Source organism: Colletes latitarsis, chromosome 10, assembly GCF_051014445.1.
Source record: "Colletes latitarsis isolate SP2378_abdomen chromosome 10, iyColLati1, whole genome shotgun sequence".
NCBI lineage: Eukaryota > Metazoa > Arthropoda > Insecta > Hymenoptera > Colletidae > Colletes > Colletes latitarsis.
Genome location: NC_135143.1, coordinates 27,585,873 through 27,606,147, shown reverse-complemented (window position 1 = coordinate 27,606,147; position 20,275 = coordinate 27,585,873). Strand labels below are relative to the sequence as shown.

General features: G+C 36.6%; 4 protein-coding genes across 12 annotated transcripts; 2 read left to right on the top strand and 2 right to left on the bottom strand.

The window, feature by feature from the left end:
* Positions 1 to 1,050: 1,050 nt before the first annotated feature.
* On the bottom strand, positions 1,051 to 11,484 carry Loco (regulator of G protein signaling family member locomotion defects). 5 transcript variants are annotated; one of them, XM_076773895.1, is made up of 14 exons: positions 10,826 to 11,484; positions 10,128 to 10,739; positions 9,062 to 9,703; positions 6,976 to 7,086; positions 6,679 to 6,903; positions 6,358 to 6,578; positions 6,086 to 6,278; positions 5,056 to 5,265; positions 2,998 to 3,274; positions 2,787 to 2,935; positions 2,608 to 2,691; positions 2,393 to 2,531; positions 2,211 to 2,302; positions 1,051 to 2,036 (listed from the first exon to the last, which is right to left on the bottom strand). In XM_076773895.1, exons 1-14 carry the CDS (start codon positions 11,465 to 11,467, stop codon positions 1,542 to 1,544), a joined length of 4,092 nt encoding a protein of 1,363 aa, XP_076630010.1. In that variant the 5' UTR covers positions 11,468 to 11,484; the 3' UTR covers positions 1,051 to 1,541. The 5 variants fall into 5 exon arrangements, 4 of the variants coding, with proteins under 4 accessions (XP_076630010.1, XP_076630011.1, XP_076630013.1 ...); XM_076773898.1 differs by having other exon boundaries at positions 1,893 to 2,055; XM_076773896.1 differs by lacking the exon at positions 5,056 to 5,265.
* A 485-nt stretch (positions 11,485 to 11,969) lies between these two features.
* LOC143346121 (uncharacterized) lies at positions 11,970 to 17,333 on the top strand. The gene is made up of 4 exons (XM_076773900.1): positions 11,970 to 15,843; positions 16,179 to 16,289; positions 16,360 to 16,510; positions 16,619 to 17,333. Exons 1-4 carry the CDS (start codon positions 13,516 to 13,518, stop codon positions 16,771 to 16,773), a joined length of 2,745 nt encoding a protein of 914 aa, XP_076630015.1. The 5' UTR covers positions 11,970 to 13,515; the 3' UTR covers positions 16,774 to 17,333.
* On the top strand, positions 17,248 to 18,904 carry LOC143346130 (protein lifeguard 4-like). Of its 5 annotated transcripts, none has more exons than XM_076773921.1 (6): positions 17,248 to 17,316; positions 17,708 to 17,861; positions 17,988 to 18,096; positions 18,175 to 18,280; positions 18,354 to 18,505; positions 18,580 to 18,904. In XM_076773921.1, exons 2-6 carry the CDS (start codon positions 17,741 to 17,743, stop codon positions 18,827 to 18,829), a joined length of 738 nt encoding a protein of 245 aa, XP_076630036.1. In that variant the 5' UTR covers positions 17,248 to 17,316; positions 17,708 to 17,740; the 3' UTR covers positions 18,830 to 18,904. The 5 variants fall into 5 exon arrangements, with proteins under 5 accessions (XP_076630036.1, XP_076630035.1, XP_076630034.1 ...); XM_076773920.1 differs by having other exon boundaries at positions 17,258 to 17,427; XM_076773919.1 differs by having other exon boundaries at positions 17,258 to 17,464; positions 17,709 to 17,861.
* A 65-nt stretch (positions 18,905 to 18,969) lies between these two features.
* Positions 18,970 to 20,269, bottom strand: Rpl26 (ribosomal protein L26). Its single transcript, XM_076773932.1, has 4 exons — positions 20,125 to 20,269; positions 19,664 to 19,844; positions 19,424 to 19,564; positions 18,970 to 19,159 (listed from the first exon to the last, which is right to left on the bottom strand). Exons 2-4 carry the CDS (start codon positions 19,829 to 19,831, stop codon positions 19,022 to 19,024), a joined length of 447 nt encoding a protein of 148 aa, XP_076630047.1. The 5' UTR covers positions 19,832 to 19,844; positions 20,125 to 20,269; the 3' UTR covers positions 18,970 to 19,021.
* Between the last annotated feature and the right edge of the window lie 6 nt (positions 20,270 to 20,275).

Below are 20,275 nucleotides of genomic sequence, written 5' to 3'. Positions count from 1 at the left end.
ATACGAGTATAACTATCACGTGGCACGTATGTACCAATCCATACGCGATAATTACTATTTGGAATAGACGTTATAACAAGTAAATCCAACAACAGTACAACGTAATACGTTCAAGTAGAGGTTTCAAGAAATCAGTTGCTTCGAACGTTTATGTGGTTAGGTAGGTTTAATCGAATGTTGCGAGCATTCAAAATTCGAGAACAAAATTGATTACTGTTGGAAAGACTACTAATGGAAAGATACAACATCGTTAATTGTTCAATTACTTACCTTCCTTCCCAGATATCTGCTTAATTTGACGAGTAAAATTACCGAGGTGCTCTCAGAAAAGTAATTTCTATCGGTAATGTCGTTGATGATTCCTTTTCGATGTATCAGGATAATATATGAAAAGGAAATGTCAGAAATACGGAGTCAACTACGATAATATCAGACGAATTGCGTTGGATCGAGTCGAGCTGAGCGATATTGGTAGCCCGCCGAAAACGTGTTATTAACGCGAACAGCGCCACCTAGGAAAACACAAGAGGCAAGGCGCGAATGAAAATAAATGACGACTGACCAGTAATTAAATTGCTTCGTGATTTCTTGATTGCACGATCTAACCGTGATAATCGGGATCATTGATCGAGTAATCGTAAACTTAATGTAATTTTAAATCTGAGAAAACAAATGTACTCAGACCTGGACACTAGTGTCAATTAAGTAACATGTTACTTTATAATACATTTTTTTCAACGATTTGGCAATGATTTCTATAAATTAAAAATATGCAGGATCGTCCAACAGGCTTCCAGCATATTCTGAGGGAAAGAATAAAACGAAACTATTATATGCTTGAGTCAAAAGTTAAATCTTTATTTGCAAATATGTGAAATCAAAAAATAAATTGTATATACTTTTAAATATTTTGTATAATTAGTCGCATCCTAGTTGCTTATATTACTCATCAAGTGCGATTACCAAGTAATTAGTAATTTCATTTAAGAACCAGCTTTATTACACAGTAATCATATATCAAGGGATCAAGATAAATAGAAAAGGACTTGCTTGTTAAACGAAGTTTATATAATTTATTTATTTCGCGTAAAATCTCAAACATTTTTTCACCTTTTGCGTGTAACAACATTCATCGAATATAAATTACAATAAAATATACTTATATATCCTGTATAACCAGGAAAGTAACAGCTGTACTGTAAAAAGATCATAAATATTTATCGACTAAGACAATTGCCGTATGAATCTCGGTACGGCAGTACGTTGAATGGAAGTGAAACGAAGGCACTTAAAAAAATTTCAAGTAGTACCAGTCATACGATGCAAAAATAACGCGAAACCGTAGTCGTAGAATCTGTTCGATTGTCAAATTTCTCACGCCGTATATTCCTTAAAGTGTACATACGTATATATACATATACACGCACAGATATAAAAATATTCTTTTTTTTTCTTTTCTAATTTAGCGACGCACATTATATTTCAAATACAGATATAGACCAAGCGAATACCATTGCAGCGAACATATGTGTTCCAGTATGTTAAAATATATTTTTCCGACTGGATTCAGTCGGGCTCAGGGGAACGGCTCGAGCAGACTTTGGTAAAGATTTCGAGGAAACGATATACCCGGTTTTCGTTGCATTTGTAACGAGATTTTTCGGTTTTGGCGGAAGTGGCGGAGGCTTCGACGATTTCACGGCTGACGATGCTTGACTATCGAAACTATCCAAAACAGTTGCTCTGGAGCGTGATCCGTTCTCTAGAATGGTCCGATCCCCGACCATTATGGTCGTATCTAAAACGAACGATCCACCTTGAGACTTACTCCAGGATTCGTTTCCACTGGCGGACACGACGAATCGTTCGTTGATATTTCCGTTCCTCGATGGTGCCACCGTGTCTTGATCGTGCCCGTCACAGTTTTGTCGTTCGTTAATCGATCCGTAAAACTTGGAGTTTGCTTCGCAATTGGCAGATACTATCCTAGGTCTTCGAACCTTGTTCCGATCCGTCGGCTTACCATTTTCCTTGTTCTGATCAGTAATTTCATAGCTTTAAGGGTCGAAACGCAACATGATAAAAGTTTCAGGGATAAAGTATATTTAAAAACGATACGAGGTATGTGTCTGCGCGCGTCATAAAATCCCGTATCGTCGGAAAGATACGCGTTTATTAATATGCCACGGAGGATGTGATCATCCGTTTACCTTTAAAAAATCTGGCAACTCAAAATTGATCTCCGTGCCTCTCTGGTCTTCCAATCTGGATCTTTGTGCCCGTTTCAAACCTTCGTACAGATCTACGAACGTACGTGTTTTCGTTTGTTATTATAACTATTATTAGCAACGCGGTAGCAAACCAATTTCTTGATTTAATGTGTATTGTTCACCTTCGCCGTCAAATCTTCCTGGTAACTGCAATTTCACACCGTTCCGCCACTTTGCTATTAAAGGTGGGTGAGACTTGACAGGTTCTTCGGGCGCGTAATCGTTCGGATTACCCTTTTCGCTCGAACACTTGGATTTTCCCTTTAGCATAGACAGATAAACAACACTCGAACGGAATTCGAATGAAAAGCAATACGGAGCATCGTGTATTCCCTACCTTCTTTTTCCCGTGCATCGTGGAATCTCGAAGAAAAAACTTGCTGGGTAGAATGGAGGAACCTTCGGACCGTTGATCGTCCGACTAGACGTGAAAGCATAAACAACTTGAACCATGGGAAAGGTCTAGCCTTCTACGTATTCTTTTCGCTAGTTTCTTAAACATACTCTTTCTATTACCTTACACGAGCCTTCGTTATACTGATATTTACTCGCACCTTTGCCCACTAGGAGCTCCTCGAATACCCTGTTAGTGATCTCGTCCAGAGTGGGTTGGCCGTGTAGTACATCGTGCGCGTATTTAACCGTGTGCAATTCCTTTTGCGGATCTACAACAGGAAAATGTTCTTTCCTCCACCATTTCGACTCGATGATATTACGTTTCGCTTACCTTCGTCTTTCACATTCATCAAAGTCAACCTGGCAGGAGCATCGATAGCTGGCATGTCCATGCAAATGCAGTGATTCTCGCTCCATACCGTAATCATATCCACATTGAAACCGTACTTATTCAGAAGCGGTTTCAGCACTTCTTTAAGGGTCCTGCCTTTATGCGCGATCACAGTGATCACGCGACGCGAGAATAAGTCCACTTTCAATATTTTCGTCGGAACGACTTCCACTTCTTGACCGGCCAGCACCGCTGATGGATATTTCGCCTCTATCGTCTAAAAGTATAAAAGCAATCTATGACTAACATTGCATCGAGTCGTCTTCGTAACGTAATGATCGTTGTCAGTTACCAGTTACCAAACTTCACTGCACATAAAATACACGAGTATGTTTAACGTAGCATCTGTGCAACTACAAAAGCTGTGCCGAAAATGCATGCACGATGAGAACGTTATCCGATGCACGTCTGATACTGTTGCTGTTTTCACTTAGTTTGTTTCAAAAGGAACGTACGTTCGCCGACATAACTTCATTCCAAGTAAAGTAGCTTTCAAGATCTCGAAGCAGCCTTTATTTTTGTTGCATAGAACGACATATTTGTTCAGATTTTTTATTTTCTTTGCACGCGTGCGTATGCAAAGAATGTTCTCGTTTACATAATGAATAAATATTTAATCGATTGTTGTTCTTAGAAAAGTATACCTCGACGACGAATGACACTTATTTGTGAGTCACGAATGATAATTAATCCGTGACTCACGAAGCAAATTAATCTAGGCAAAACGATATTTGCTATTCTTATTCCTTATCTGGATAAAGATGAATAATTCAGAGAACCTAAATGACGAGAAATGTATTGTTCTATTTAACTATAAAATACTTTCAACGTGGAGGAATGGCTCTCGTACGTTTCACAAATATACAGGGTGTTTGGCCACCCTTGGGAAAAATTTTAATGGAAGATTCTAGGGACCAAAATAAGACGAAAATCAAGAATACCAATTTATTGATCGAGACTTCGTTAAAAAGTTATTAACGTTTAAAGTTCTGTTTGTAGAACGTCAATTTGCGAACAGCTGCGTACGCGTGTTAGTGATTCTCATTCACAAAACTGTAAGACTGTCGATACGTCAGTAACTAGAGTTTCTCATGCTGAATGAGAACCACTATCACGCGTGCGCAGTTATTTGCAGATTGACGTTCTACATGCGGAACTTTAAACGCTAATAACTTTTTAACGAAGCCTCGATCAACAAATTGGTATTCTTGATTTTCATCTTATTTTAGTCTCTAGAATCTCTCATTAAAATTTTTTCCAGGAGTGACTGAACAACCTGTTGCTTTTTCCCGCCAGATAACTTACGATTGGAACATACTATACAGTCATTATGTTTACCTTCTAAATCAGGTATATCAAGATACGTAACTTTCAGTTTAATCTATCTTCGTTATCTGATGTCCATAACCTTCTACATTTTGAAGTTTCACTTTCACGAAAGTTGCCAATTAAAAACTATCTCTTAAATAAATTTTAGATGTGATAGTGCTTTAATGTTGTTGCGTTTACATTCCATTTTATGTAACATATACGAATTAAAAAAGACAGTAGATAGACTTCCATTCCTTAGAAATCTTAATAAATCTTGCTTGAACGTCCACAATGGTAAAAAATGTCGTATAACAATCGATTAAAACAAACGACGATCACTTTTAAATCTTGAAAACAACTTTGTTCGAAACAAAGTGAAGCTGATCAAAATACGTCCTTCTGCGAACAAACTAAATTTTGTTGAAACCGTTGTTCTCGAGAACCAATAGATCCGGAGAAAACGGCGCGAAAGAAATTAAAACGATATAATCTGCTTGCATCGAGTGAGCAATTTGATTAGGTAGCAAAAATATATCCGGAGGAAGAGATTTTGTGGTATGTAGAGCGCAAGAAACCAAGCACGTTCCAGGAGTAACGCGAACCCGTGTTAATGAGACAAAGACGATTTTGTTAGTTCCGCGTAGCGATTTCGAAGGATGCGTTAAATAAATACGAGAGAACACAAACCTCGTCTGTGGCTAGGATTAGAACGTCATAGTTAGAGTATCGGAGAGCTCTTTTATCAAGAAGTCGTGTAACCACATCTTTAATACTCTCCGTTTCGCTAGTTGGCACAACCGTAGTCGATCCATCGGGTAATATTACCCGACACAACCCGGTACATTTGGCGCGAACCTCTTTCGTTTCGTTCGACTGTCCTTCGTAGGACGATAAAGACTACAAGTTACACATACAGCAGCTTTGTAGATTCGAAATTAAATGTGTATTTTATAACGCATTACATACTATGTATCGACTATTACTATCTATCTGTTTTCGACTTCGCGTTAACGGTTCTCGCTCGTCTTTAACAAATTTCTTTATTACCGTTCCAATACCAAAACTATACAGGGTTTTCGGCAACCCCTGGGAAAAATTTTAATGGGAGATTTTAGAGGCCAAAATAAGACGAAAATCAAGAATACCAATTTGTTAATGATGGCTTCGTTAAGAAGTTATTAACGTTTAAAGTTCCGCCAATACTGAATTTTTTTCTCGAAAGTCGGTAAGATTTCGGGGGTATGTCTATTCACCAAAAATGATTGTATTTGACCCCCCTAGTTAAATATAATTTTTTTAGAATGATTTGAAATTTTTTAATTTCGTTTAAAAATTTCAGTACCTACTCGAATTTTTTTCTCGAAAGTGGATAGGATTTCAGGGGTATGTGTATTCACTAAAAATGATTGTAATTGACCCCTGCAACTAAATATAATTTTTTTAGTATGATTTGAAATTTTTTAATTTAATTGTTAATAACTTTTTGACGAAGCCTCCATCAACAAATTGATATTCTTGATTTTCGTCTTATTTTGGCCTCTAGAATCTCCCATTAAAATTTTTCCCAGGGATGGCCGAACACCCTGTATACTAGATTTGCAATGCATTCCAAACTAACGTATATCTTATATGTATAGTAGTAATCAACTTAAATGCATCGAATAGGATTATTTCACTGCCTACATTTACGTAACACATAGATCAAGAAGATACTCACATGTTTGTGAAACGATTGCCTCAGGGCCAGATCCCATGACGCTAATGAAGATCTGCTACTAGATATAGAAATACTGTCGTCGTTATTATTACCTTCCGCCTCTCTTTTCATAGTCGTGAAACTTTTATATATGGTTTCGCTTCTACTAGGAGTTTTACTGTATTCAGACTCTCCACGATCTTTCGATTTGGACCTACGGACATGTTTTGATATTTAAAATTGAAAGCACTACTTCCTTTTGCTTCTCCTAATATACGATAGATTACCATTACCTATTCTTTCTATTCCATGGAAGAATAGATTTCCTACATCGATCTTCAGCATCTGAATGGCTCTTTTTTAACTTAACGCTAGGCGAACTGGTAAGATTTAGATCACAGTCCACGACACCGATTACAGAACTTCCCGTTTCTATGCAATGACGATACAGATCGGACCTTAAGAATCTAGGATAGCTGTCGAATTTCATTAAATTGAAAACCTGCTTTTGAGCCTGAAAATAAACAGTACAACGATCAGTTACATAACTTGAAGAAGAAAAATGGAACGACAGAATAGTAATGGTAAAATGGTATAGGGAACGTTATCTTCACCTGGAGAAAAAGATTAGTGGGTGCTTCTCCAAGAAGTTCCTGAGTTATTTGACCAGCAGCATGACTGTCGACGTTCACAGGTTCAGCAGCTGTGTTGGACAGGTGACGTTGATAAATTTGATTGGCCAACTTGCGTCTTGTTACAATATCTTTAGTATCCTTGTATCTCTCGCAGGCTGCCCAAAAGTAGATATTTTCATGACTGAACTCCTTTTTTAAAAACTCCTTTGAAAGAACAATGCATATGAAACGTTTGAGCATACATTTAGGTATAAAAAGATGAAATTCAATTCTTACCGCAAATGTTTGCAATCCTTTTGGATCTTCCAGTAATTTCTCAAAACCACTGGCCCATGCATGTATGCTCTTGCAATCGGTGTTTTTGTCGCATAATTCTGTACTACCGTGCTGCGTCGAAGAAGCATTAAAAAATTTTACCTCGTTGATTAACATCGTTAACCAGGATTAAACGAGTCGTAAGGGGGAACGATCGAGCGCGTGCGCGATCACATCGTTACGAATTTTATTTTTAAATATCGTACGTAAATTAGGGAATGGAAAAAGAATAAACGAACATCGACTTCTGTTTTTCACTGTGAACGGATCTAATTTGATCGTTAAAGTCAATAAACTTTAAATCCCTCATGCGTGACACAACGAAGGCGTGCCTACGTTTCGTTTGTATCGCAGGCTTCTATGCTACACGTATGTACTAGCTACGCACACGAAATTTCAAAAGTGAAAAATATATTGGAGAAGCATCGTTTAAAATGTTTAGACCGCTGCACGATTTAATTACGAACGGAATTTAAAGTAAACAAAAGAGAAGCAACACGCATGTTTTCTTTCACGATTCTCACCGATTATATCAACCGGACGTCTTCCGTGTGTGCGTACACAGATTTACGTGTCAAAGTATACAAGGGAGACGGGAACAGCGTGAGAATGAAGAATATTCTCACATACTAATAAATAATTTCGAAGCTTCCCATCTCTTTTTTACCGCGTTCGTCGACAATACACGGTACCCCATATATATATTATCTTTGCGTCGGTTATTTCTTTCAACGTAATATCCATTGGTGAAGCTCGAACAATTACGTTCTGTCATGATGAGTGACCAACAGTAATCGAAATAATATGACGCTGATTCAAGAAAGATCGAGGAAGTAGAAGTCATCGTTAATTCCTGGAACGGTACAAACGATATCGACGTATCGCATCGACTTTGCGTTGTCGATCACTGATCATTGATTACTTCGTTCGAGTCTCACTTGCCTAACCCGTCCGTAAAGCAACCGCAATGGGCGATCCGATAAGACGATAAATTAATCCCGAGTAATTGAAAATTATCGGACGATCGAGAATTTCTATTGGTCGCCGGGCAATATTTTACGCGAGATCTCGATTCAAGGGAACAATATCGACCGTCTTGTACCCCACGTACCGATTTCACCACGGTGTCCATGTCGTGACCGAAGATCGTGTTCCTTCGTATAGCCCCGCCACGGTCCCATTTATCGCGATGAATAGTAAAAGATACTTGTACGAAAACAATTGGTTCACGAAGTGATTTTCCTCGAGCAATTCATAAATGCTGCCGTTGCCCCGAGTCCGTAATAATAAAGGCTCCGCCCAGTTGCAACCGATGCACCGTTGACAATTGCGATTCCGCGCACGGTGTCCGTTCGACTCGGCGGTCAGCCGAACACAACGTACGCGAACACAACACGATCGACCGATCGATTCGACGCGATCGAACACAGACACGTAGCACGAACGTTTGATCGATGAATTCTTCCAAATTACAAGTTCAAAGACCACCGTACATTAATCAGCACCATCGTAACCGTTACAATCGACGTTACGTTCGTTTCGTGCTTAACATGTCACTCTCATGTGCACACTGCCTACGAGCATCTACTCGCCCGTACTTCATTTCCTTCTCTCTCTCTCTTTCTCTCTCCTACTCAATTTACTCGGTCGGTCGGTCGGTCGGTCGGTCGGTCGGTCGGTCCGTTCGTTCGTCCATCCGTCGGTAGCTCGCTCGCTCGTTCGTGCAAAGCGCAATCTTTCATTCACTCATCCGCTTACTCGATTCCTCTCTTGCATTCCTCCCCTCGCGGCCCAAGGTTTCGTAACCCCAATCGTTTCTCTCGTACATCGTGTCTCTCGCTCTCTCACTCGGCATTCACTACCCGCTTCATTCTCTCGTTCATTTACCCGTCAGTTCACAAGCACACACACACGCGCGCGCACGTATTCAGTTTTTAGATTCTTCCCGTTTTCCCTACTTTTTCGTTTTTCTTTTTTTTTTCATTTTACTAATATTAACAGATCATACCGAATCACGCGTTATGGAAAATCGTAAAGTGGGCCTTACCAGACAGGTATCCTGCACACAGGTTCCAATGTTGCGAATCTCTTGCAAACTTCCCCAAGGGCGTGAGTTATCCGATTTATCCGAGTAAGTTTGGCAGAGAGGACGAGCATAATCCATACTCGCGTTAAGGTCTTCGAAACTATGCACTAAGGACTTGGAGATACCGGAGAAAACTTTCGGGCTAAATTTGTCCCGCGTGTCGGTTTCCGTCGATTCCGCTAATACCGTAAATGCCAATAATCTTTTTGACCTGGCTATAGAATCGTCAGACGTGTCGATGGGATCTTCTATACCGTGCAGCATCGCGGTGGTGCAAACGGACGCGAGAGAACCAACGGACGAACTAACCAACCCCTGCTTAACTGTAGAGGCAGATGGTAATGGACAGGTGGGCAAGTCCCCCCTCTTCGTTCCCTTTTGTACATCGGAATGCATCTCGTGATTCTCTATCGTTGCCGTGTACGTACTTATTCCCTCGCAAAAATCATTAAAAACAACACTTCCACGAGACAATTCCGTATTACTTTTACACGCGTCTGATTCGTTTGTTTCGTTCCAGCATGCGTTTGATACGGCTCGAACCGTCAATCGAAAATCGACGGCCTCGTTACCGTACGTTCTCGACGGATGATCACACGCATCCTGAAAATATATTGCATTCATTTAAGGAAAATTCTTTAAAACGGAACGTTGAAAAACAATTCATTTGTTTTATTTCCTCTTTTCTTTCTTTTTTTTTTCCATTTACATATTCGAATAGTTTTCTGCGGTCATAAAGGAACTGTTGCTCGTCAAGAACGTTAGACAACTGGTTTTCTTCCAAAAACTTCGAACTTTAAAAATTTGAAAAGTTACCATAACGATCGACACTAGTTACGATGTACAAATTAAAAAATCTCCCGATTTATTTTGACGTTATTAACACGTTCGTTGCCACGTGTCCCATTTTATTCATACATAATTAAAAACATGTTCTGCATTTATGATTGCCCAATTAAATGGTGGTAGCAAACGTGTTAATTGTAATTTTAACAATTAACCGAAACAAACACCGTGATCAACATACCCTGTATTCTGAAACAGGACAGCATCTTCTTCGTGAGACGTTTTGTACGATATTTTGATCTAAATGGCTTGTGCAATCGTCTTTAAAGCCAATTCCAGAATCGCTGTTACTCGAATGAGCAGTAGAAGTACTTATGTTACTCGGCTGCGGGGAAGAAGCATCTTGATGCCTCCGCATTTCGTTATAGGAACTTGCGTCTGTGCCTGCAGAATCTGATATATACAAAGTTTGTATAGCACCGATAAGGCCGTTGCAGCTATCAGGGAATTCTTGGCACACGTTTAATTCGGAAGTTTTCGTGCACGTAAATCCAAATATATTACACGCGCTGGAATGTACTGCATGGTCTATTAATTTATAATAAATTGTAAAAACATGGCATGAGTTCGAAACGATATTTTCTTTATCTTTAACAGACTTAGTCAATATGCCAAAATACTGCTTGTCTTGTTCGGAGAAAGAATTGCAAAATATTATTCTATAAGACGGATATTCCGCTATAACACGATTTTCTGAATTGGTAAGCTTTATGTTTGCCACGTGTATAGTTAAGAGCACTGTAGTGGGATTTCTTTTCTCGGCTTTCAATCGTTTGATGCATTTTCTCAAAACCTGAAATTAGAAACACGCAAATTTCTTTCATCTTTGTACTTGTATCAAATTATGTAAGGAAATGTTATACGTGACATATACATTACCTGCATCATACAAGATGGATGCAATTGATTAGGAATGTCAATAGTTCCAAGATACCCAACAACTGTTCTATGTACTATCTTTTCAGAGTCTCTTTTGTGAGAGGCTGGTGGCGGTGGTGGTGGAAGAGGACTAGACATATCCCAACGATAATGTAAGCCGCAATAACTTCCTTGACTTTGCGATGCGGTCGGTGCTCTTCCTGTTGCATCAAACATAGCACCACTTTGCAGGTCCCGCACAACTTTGGCAACTCTACATTGTAATTGTAATGCTCCCATGTTACTTGTACGTGGTTTGTGTGTATATTTAGGCTTGCAGCGTACTGTTGCAACACCTTCCTCGTCCGAAGAATCGGAATAATAATTTTCAGCTATTTGTAATCTCAGAATACCCTTGGAACGACCAATTAATTGTACGACATCATCGTGTGGTAGTCTACTGACATTGTGGCCATTGACAGATACTAAATAATCGCCGGCACGTAATCCAGCATTTTCTGCTGGACTTCCTGGAACAATGCAACTCAAAATACAAGGTTGCTGTCCCGAGATCGTAAAACCAAATCCTTTCGTTTCACGTAATACCTCCACTGTCCTTACGCCGTAATTCACTCTCTTTTTCTTCCTTCTGTTTTGGTGCATTCTTGTGTTTTCTTTTCATCAATTCTCACCGAATCTACCGATAGGATTATCATCGAACCAACACTTTCATGAACCAGACTATCTCTCGAACCATTCTCGCCCAAATTATGTCCAACGAATGCTTTCAATTTTTTTCGGTGATAATTGGATATTCGAAAATCAAATTGACCTCCCTTTTTCGTTGCACGATCGAGCACGTTGATAATCGATAATTAAATTCCATATAAAATTCGTTGTCGTCCGTTTACACTACGATCGCGACGGCGTTCTTCCTGCGCTCTTGCACCTCTTTCTCCTACACACTATATCACTATCATCGCGAAACTTAAAAACGCGCTTTCAAACATTTTCCTGCTATTGTACGCTTCGCGACATTCCGATGTTAAAAATTTTCTCTTACAAATAATCTCGTGTACCCAAGAAGTCGAGGCAATTATAAAATGTTTTGATAGTCACTTTATTCCTTTTCTTCTGCTTCCATCCTTTCACTCCCTCCACTTCTACCTTTCTTTCGTTTACATCATTGTTCGTACCTATATTCATCGATTCACACACTTCCGGTGTATGGATACACGTTTCGACGACGGAAATTCTATCACGAAGAATTTTCTCTTCTTTGGTACCGTATCATAACAACCATATCGGTATTACGAATATTAAATACCCGGCAATTTTATGCTTCCTTTTCATTATTTCTATATATCAATGACATTACAAGAAATGTGTGTCTATCGTAAAATTAATCTAACATTTGCCTTTTCGATTATTGTAACTTAAGCTCACGATTGTTTTGTAGCACAGATTCAATCTATGAACTTGTTTGCCTTAAAAAGGTAATACGAAACGAAACCTGATAAATCTTAATTAATCAACAACTTTCACAACGATCTACGGCGATTACTACAAGATATTTTATTGAAATTTCATTTGCTCTATTATGCCTTGTTCGATTTCATTAATTAAAGTACGCGTTTCTTCAAATTCAATGGCGTACTTATTATTTTACATTATTCCCAATAACATTAATGGTATTATAAAATCTATAAGTATTAGGATTTATTGTTGGTAAGCATTTTAAGAAAACAGTGGATGTAAAGTATCGGTTATTGATGATCGACGCGGCATGAACGAAAAGACTAGCAGCGGGCACCGGTGTCCACCACGCATTCGATGTGTTAATTTTAATACACTTCATAGTACACTCGAAAGTTTTTGTGGCACCCATTTCTAAATCTCTTACTCGTAGCCCCGAAAAAATACAATCTAGGACATTAGAACATACTGGAGAGGCCATATGACTCCCGTTGAGAAGCATTCTATGTACTATAGTATATTTGTTGACATTTCTTAACGATATGGGTTAAAACTACGTGATGACAACTGATTATAATAAGATTGTGTGACAACAGGATATTTCTCAAATACAATAGAATTTATACAAGTACTATTTATTTATATAAATCATTTTACAATTGTACACGCGCTATGTTAACAAGAGAAAATACATAAAGATATCGAATACATAGGCAATAAGAATACAAACAGTATTTATGTACATCCTAATAAACCTTCCGCTTATTTTGGATACGGGAACTTACTCTTTTTTTAGGGGGTTGCCTTCCAAAAAGTTTGGAAATCATTACGTAGTCTTGTTAATATAGTGGACCAATACAATTTCGACCAATCGTAAAGAACATACGCCAATATGGCGGTACTACTTACGACCAATGGGATTCTTACCTATTGGACAGAATTATTTACGTTTACTCCTTCGAGTTGTACGGACAATAAATTTTATTGTTATGCGTAGAAGCACGCGTGTGCGCGACCGTGCATAAACTTTTTCATTTATTGAGTCAAAGTTTTTTTATTGATGTTTCTTTAAAGAAAGGATTTATATTTACTTTTATAGTTTACTTTGATTGGGCATTATAAACGATATATACATATATACATATATTTCTTAGCTGTTACTGTATATACAAAGAAAGTGAGGTTAGTCGTTCAAAGTTGAATTGTCAGAAACACGAAGAAAATATTCGTACAGAATGGAGACCGACGAAGTTGGCTGGGAAATAGTAACGAATAATGTTGAAAATAGAATGATAAATATGTCTTTGACACACAAATTGATACCATACAGAAAATTAAAACGCAGGACTAAAGCAATGAACATTGCAATTAAACAATATAACAAAATGATAACGTACAACAACTACATTAAAATTAAAACTTCTATACTTCGGAATATGTCAGATGATAATCAAACTGACGACAGTTTTACTTTCTCAGATGACGACTACAGTAATGTATACCATTCTAGGTTATCTTTAAAAAGATATATGAGACGGCGAAGGTCTGCAAGAACCTCAGATGATTCTTACGAAATAGGATATGATGGGGAAGAAAGTGATATTTTTCGCGATACAGTAAATAGAAAAACAAGTATCGAAAAGCCAAAGAATAAATCTTCAGAAATTGTGAATTTAGGTTGGCAGGATGTCATTAAAAAAAAAAAACGTCATACCAGTCCATTGTTTTTTCAAAAAGGCTATGTCCAGAAGGACAAGCAACATAATTTAAATACACCTGATAAGAATGCTAAAGATACTACGTATCAAAAAACCAAAATGTCGGCGAGTGGTAAAACATGTATTACAGAGAAAATTATAAACTCACCTGTTAAAGTAATAGATTCAAAAACCATAGCACACAGTATTACTCCACCAAAAAAGGTAAGAAGAAATAGCATTAAATCAATAAGAAAAACAAATTTAGTAACAAATGAAATTGATGAAAGGTTTCAAGCGGAGGAAGATTGTGATAAAATCTGTGAAAGTAATACAGTGCAGAAAAAAAAAAAAAAAAAAAAAAATTTAATGCCTCTGTTCGATGACAGTAACACAACACAAAATAATAATGATTCTTCTACTAATATAAAAGCATGTTTAGATCAGAATCAATCTAATTGTTTTACTTCAAAATCAAAAGCTCAACAGTCTTTGGATATTGTCAGTACAAATCACCCAAAAGATTCAGGAATTGAAGAAGATACAGAAGAAGAATTCCCAGTACATGCAAAGAGAATTCATAAAAAAGGACATAAGAAGATTCAAAAAGCTTGTCAAAGTATGGAAGTTACTTCTAGTTTAGATTGTCAAAATAACTCTGAAGCAAAAACAACTCTTGACAGTAATTCGATGTCCAATGATAATGATGTGTTAAATAATATGATATCAGAGGATTGTGATACATCAGATAAAATGGTATCCAATGATTGCGATGCATCGGATAAAATGATATCCAATGGTCATGATGTATCAAATGAAATGGTATCTGATGATCGTGACACATCAAAGGAAGTAGAATCCAATGATTACAATACATTGGATGAAATGGTATGTGATGTTCATAGCACATCAGAGAATGTATCTCTTTGTCATAACACATTGGGAGAAGTGGAATCTGATGATCACAATATGTCAGATAAAATGTTATTTGATAGTCATGGTACATTGGATAAAATGAAATCCAATGACCACAGTATGTTAAGTAAAATGGACTCTCAAAATACAACAGTGGTTACAACTGAAACTGTAGATGGTGGAAGAAAGCAACAAGACAGTGTACAAAAGCAAACAAGACTGCAACCTAAAGTAACTTGTACAGAAATTATTAATAAAAAGTATAGAATCATACCATGCAACTCATCACTACTAGATGATTGTACAGATTCCGAATTAAGCATGAAATATGATTACAATGAAAAAGCATTGAAATCTGTGGAAACAGAGAACAGTATGGAAGACAGTATGTCACCTTTGAGCAAGAGACGTTTACAACAATTAAGAAGATTAAATTTAACTATGGACAGCGAGTCTAGCCTCAGCGAAGATGATGACACATGTTGCAACACAGAAAATATGAGGGACAAGTTACTCAAACGTTCTGAAGAATCTTGCAATTCCTCGGTCAATGAAGATGAAAATATAAGTTTCAGAAGTCCTGTGTTGATCAAATTTGATAAAAATATAACACGCAGGAATTATAAGCTTAAAAAACATAAAGAGAAAGAAAATTCATGTTCATTTATGATACATGAGAAACGCGCCAAAAATAAAAATTCGCCCGACAGTGAAGAATTCAGTCAACCGTTAAAATTTGCGGATTCTAATGATACTTTGACGCAGTATACGCCTACTCGGGAAAAGTCTTACTCGAAAAACGATCAGCATGAAAGAATTTCAGAAAACTCTTCAACAAATAATTCAAAAATTACAAACGAATCGTTTCAAGATAATGATGAAATAAATAAAAATTCAACAATCGAGAAAGCTGAAAATAAAGATCCAACAGTATGCAGTAGACCATACAATGTACAAATAACAATTTCGTTTTCTATTTTAAGCCGTGTTACTAAATGGCTCATAAGTTTTTTTTTAGTTGAAAATTGAAACCTCAATATAATAACATAAATAAAGATTGTACTGAAAAGTCATATAACGAGATACGAGTATGCAATACACCAATTTTCAATTTTTCCATATTACTTTCTAAACTTCCGTCAAAAGAACATGTTAAAAATTCCTGCAAAAATAATACTAGAAAAAAAAGAGGGGGGGAGGGGGAACGAAGAACGAAGAATGAAAAACTTACGAGCCATTGTAGTATTTTACATCTTCCAGTCCTTTTTCATAGTTCTTCTTTACAGTTACAACAATTACTAGAACGCGATAATTTAGTTTTTGAGACTACTGCACCTTCCATTACATGGGAGGATATACACAAAGATGAGATCTTTCTTATAGACATTCCTTCTAAGGTAAGTGGTTTTTAACTTGTGTTGTTAGAAAAAGTTGTATGAATCTAACGCAATATTGTATCGCTTATAGATGTTAAAGAAACGATTGAAGGGGGAAAAATTAGTCTTAAAAGGAAAGAAATTAAAACTTGGAAAGTACAAATATAAAGTTGCTCTCGAAAATATAGATCGCATGTCTTGTGTTTTTAATAATGGTAAATCTCGCAGGTCTTACAAAACAGGTATATACTGACAAAATTAACAATGCCATTTTAAATTGACATTTTTTTTTATATATTAAATCCACCGATTCTTGATCTTACTGTTTACTATTTTTTCTTTCTTTTCAGTTAATGTTAAATCAGTGATGAGAGTTGTAGCGCGTGAAAAAATATATAAAAAACGAAAATCAAGTCAATGTATAAACGAGACAGTAAACTGTGCAGACTATGCAAACTATGCCGAGAAATGCCGTAAAAAACATAAATTTAAGAAAAAGCAATAAAAATTCATCAAATAAAATACACATGTCTTGCAGGCTTAAAGAAATACTATCTTTTAAATAAGAATGACTAATAGAATTCAGCGTGAAACATTTAAGAGATATACGAACCTATTTTATTAGATTTATTCTATTAGTTTTTGTAAATTTTTACTCAAGTACTAAATATAATTTTTCCCGTTTATACGATTTTTGAGAGTTTATTTAACGAGACAATATTTTTGGGCAGCGTGTAACAAAACCAATTCGTCTAATAAGGAAATGTAATATAATAAGAGTATTTTTAGATAAGAACGCAGTTTTGTGCTTTATACGTAAAACTAAGGAATAATATTACTGGAGAGAAAATTATCTAAATGTAATAATCTTCGATTAAACTACCTGAAACTACTCACTGTTTGCGAAGGGGAAGTTTAAAGTGACTTATCGTCACGTGCAGCCGACAAATGTCGATCGTTACCGATCAGTACCGACGCTTTAAACGAAAATAAAGTAACCAAGTAGCAGCTGTGTCGAATCCACTTTCGCTATTAAGGAAAAATAAACGTGTATATTATTCTATAGACCGCCGATAACTATTAATTAAAACGATTTATCAAAACATTACACTCCTATTTTATGCAAATCTCGGAGAATAAAATCTTTGAAGAATAATTCGTGAGTGTTGTCACGAGATATAAAATTATCAAAACGATAACATTAATCCACGATAACAACTGTCAATTGTGCTTCCTTTTTCCGGAAACCGTTTCGATCAAACCTTATTCTAATAGTCGTTACGTAGATACGTATCACGTATAATCGATTTCGGTCAGGTCAATTCGTGTACATGCGCATGTAGATTTCGTTCCTTAAAAACGACCATTGCCTCTGGTTGTTACTCTGTGCTACTTTTATTTGATTCATTTGATATTTTATTCTTTTGTGTCTGTTGAAGACAATTTTAGATACTATTTAAAAAGTGGGTTGAATGCCGATTACCGATACAAAAAACATGGCTAGTGATTCAGTGAAACTGATAGAAGAAGATGTTGAAGGCGGTGGAAAGGAGCAAGACATAAATGAAATTAATTATATTAACATACGATTAGGTACTTAATTATTGTCGTTAATTGAATTCAACGTAGCATAAACGGATCATTGTCCATTCATAAATCTAGTTTTCATCAAATAAGATTGCATCTTCAACTTAAATTCTATTGCTACACGTTTCATAGGTTTCCTTCGAAAGGTGTATGGCTTGTTAAGTCTTCAACTTTTGATAACTGTAATGGTAGCTACAGTATTTATGGCATTTCAACCCCTTAAGACTTTTCTACAAGAAAAGTAAGAACTTTTCTATAAAATTTAACATTGATATGGTGTGCAGATGAGAAAATTTATTTTTTAATCACACAATTTTAGTCCTTGGACATTAATGTTGTCATTTATCATGACTATGGGAACTTTAGTCGCACTATACATAAAAAGGAGAGATCATCCAGCAAACTTGATGCTATTGACTTTATTTGTGAGTAATCAAGCTGGTGTTTGAAAAAATTCTTTCGATTCCAAGCGTTAATAACTTTTGTTTCATTGTATAGACATTGTCAAAAGCTTACACAATTGCAATACTGGTGTCAATGTATGAAGTCACTACAGTTCTGCAAGCACTCTTTTTAACATTAACAGTTGTGGTAGGGCTGACGATCTACGCGTTTCAGAGCAAGCGACAGCTATCAATCTCAATTTCCGGGTATTCGTCTATTTCTGTTTCTCTATTATCCTTACATTAATCGCAATTCTAAAAATTCTTTGTTACATTTCTAGGTTGTTCATTGGCCTTTGGATCTTATTGCTCGGTGGTTTCATGCAAATATTTCTCCAAAATACCATACTAGAATTGACATTGGGCATCGCTGGGGCAATAATAATGTCTATGTTTATAATTTTCGACACTCGTTTGATGATGCATACACTCTCCCCAGAAGAGTACATATTGGCTACCATTAATATTTATCTTGATATAATTAATTTGTTCGTATACGTTCTAAGAATTCTAGCAGAGACGAACCGATAGACTACAATTCGTGTATTCTTGTTTCTATTGGTATAAGTTATTTCAATTTTTTAAATAAATAATTTTCAATACAAATTCTGGGTACATTAAGCTTCGAGAACATCCAGCATTGTGAATAGTGTTAACTATTAAAAATCGAATTGATTTCAATGTTGTTTTTATTGAAATACACAAACGAAATACGATCTAAATTTACGAAGTTTCCATGGCTGCGGTCGAGTCTTCTGTGTATTTTCCCTTGTCCTTATCCAATACCGCGAGTCTACCTTTACTTCGCCTGTCTATGATTTTTTTGCGATCTTTATCCATCTTTAATTTTACAATAACAGTCTGTAGAAAGGAGAAAATATACATTAGAAGACAGTTTGAACGAATCATAGTAAAGGATAATGTAGAATAGTAGTATCAGTGCCAATTTCTCTGCATTAAAGAGACTAAGCGAAACAAATTTGTTGACACACAAGAAAACCCTGTGTATCGCCATCATTGTTTAGCTTTGTGTCTCATTCTACGTGAATGGTTTAGATCATCATTGATTGGAATTAATCGGTTATATTTTGAGAGAAATGTTGTAAGGAAAAGATTATTTCTTACCTTAGATGGATCGATACCGACGTACACATTAGCACTGTTTGCCTTTTCACGTTGTATTCTTTCTATGTATATGACAAATTTCTTTCTGTACACTTGAACAACTTTGCCTACTTGTTGGCCTTTGTAGTGACCACGAACAACCTGTGAAAAATGAAATGTAAAACAATTTAAAGAACGCGGTTCAACGAAACGAACTTTTTGCTATCAAGACTGCTCGAAAAAATAAATAAATTACGCTACCTGAACTTCGTCATCCTTGCGAATCGGCATGTTACGAACACTGTACTTTTGCCGAAGTTCTTTCGAAAGGGGCGCTGACATGAGCCTTCTACGAATATGGGAAGGCGCTGTGAAGTGCCGTTTTCGATTTTTTCTACGCGAAGATGTAACGAGACGGTTGAACTTCATCGTTGCTGGTTACCTGTGCAAAGAAAGACAGTCTTTAACATAATTTAATAATCGGTAGCAACAAATTACGATTTTGGTAGACGACAGTTAAATCACGTGGCTGTTCCAAACATAAACAACAAAGAGGCTAATTCGTCGACGTTAAAAATACAATTATTATCCGTATTCTAATACAAAAAGAATATTTTAATTCGAATGTCGGAGGACGAGTGGAATGATTCGGGCACAAAATACACCATAGAAACTGCTTATTTAAGTTCGATTGGAACAGATTCGGATTGCGACAAACTCACCGTTGACTGTCGGTACTGCGGTCACTACCGGAAGAGTATTTACACACACATACAAGTACCGGAAAGACACGATTCTATATAGTACGGTACCATTGGCCAAAGAAGTTCAATGTAAACTGTGCTTGTCACGTAATCAACATTTCATTGGTTC

Excerpts from the sequence above, each read along its gene's own strand:
- Loco (XM_076773895.1), bottom strand. The coding sequence starts at position 11,467 with ATGCACCAAAACAGAAGGAAGAAAAAGAGAGTGAATTACGGCGTAAGG. Across the intron at positions 7,087-9,061 it reads GTGTGCAGGATACCTGTCTG|CACGGTAGTACAGAATTATG; the intron begins GTAAGGCCCACT and ends TCTTCGACGCAG. Across the intron at positions 3,275-5,055 it reads TAATCCTAGCCACAGACGAG|ACGATAGAGGCGAAATATCC; the intron begins GTTTGTGTTCTC and ends TTATACTTTTAG.
- LOC143346121 (XM_076773900.1), top strand. The coding sequence starts at position 13,516 with ATGGAGACCGACGAAGTTGGCTGGGAAATAGTAACGAATAATGTTGAA. Across the intron at positions 15,844-16,178 it reads TATGCAGTAGACCATACAAT|TTACAACAATTACTAGAACG; the intron begins GTACAAATAACA and ends TCTTCTTTACAG. Across the intron at positions 16,511-16,618 it reads TCGCAGGTCTTACAAAACAG|TTAATGTTAAATCAGTGATG; the intron begins GTATATACTGAC and ends CTTTCTTTTCAG.
- LOC143346130 (XM_076773921.1), top strand. The coding sequence starts at position 17,741 with ATGCCGATTACCGATACAAAAAACATGGCTAGTGATTCAGTGAAACTG. Across the intron at positions 18,281-18,353 it reads TGATGCTATTGACTTTATTT|ACATTGTCAAAAGCTTACAC; the intron begins GTGAGTAATCAA and ends TTCATTGTATAG. Across the intron at positions 18,506-18,579 it reads CTATCAATCTCAATTTCCGG|GTTGTTCATTGGCCTTTGGA; the intron begins GTATTCGTCTAT and ends TTACATTTCTAG.
- Rpl26 (XM_076773932.1), bottom strand. The coding sequence starts at position 19,831 with ATGAAGTTCAACCGTCTCGTTACATCTTCGCGTAGAAAAAATCGAAAA. Across the intron at positions 19,565-19,663 it reads GCAAGGATGACGAAGTTCAG|GTTGTTCGTGGTCACTACAA; the intron begins GTAGCGTAATTT and ends CATTTTTCACAG. Across the intron at positions 19,160-19,423 it reads TCGGTATCGATCCATCTAAG|ACTGTTATTGTAAAATTAAA; the intron begins GTAAGAAATAAT and ends TCCTTTCTACAG.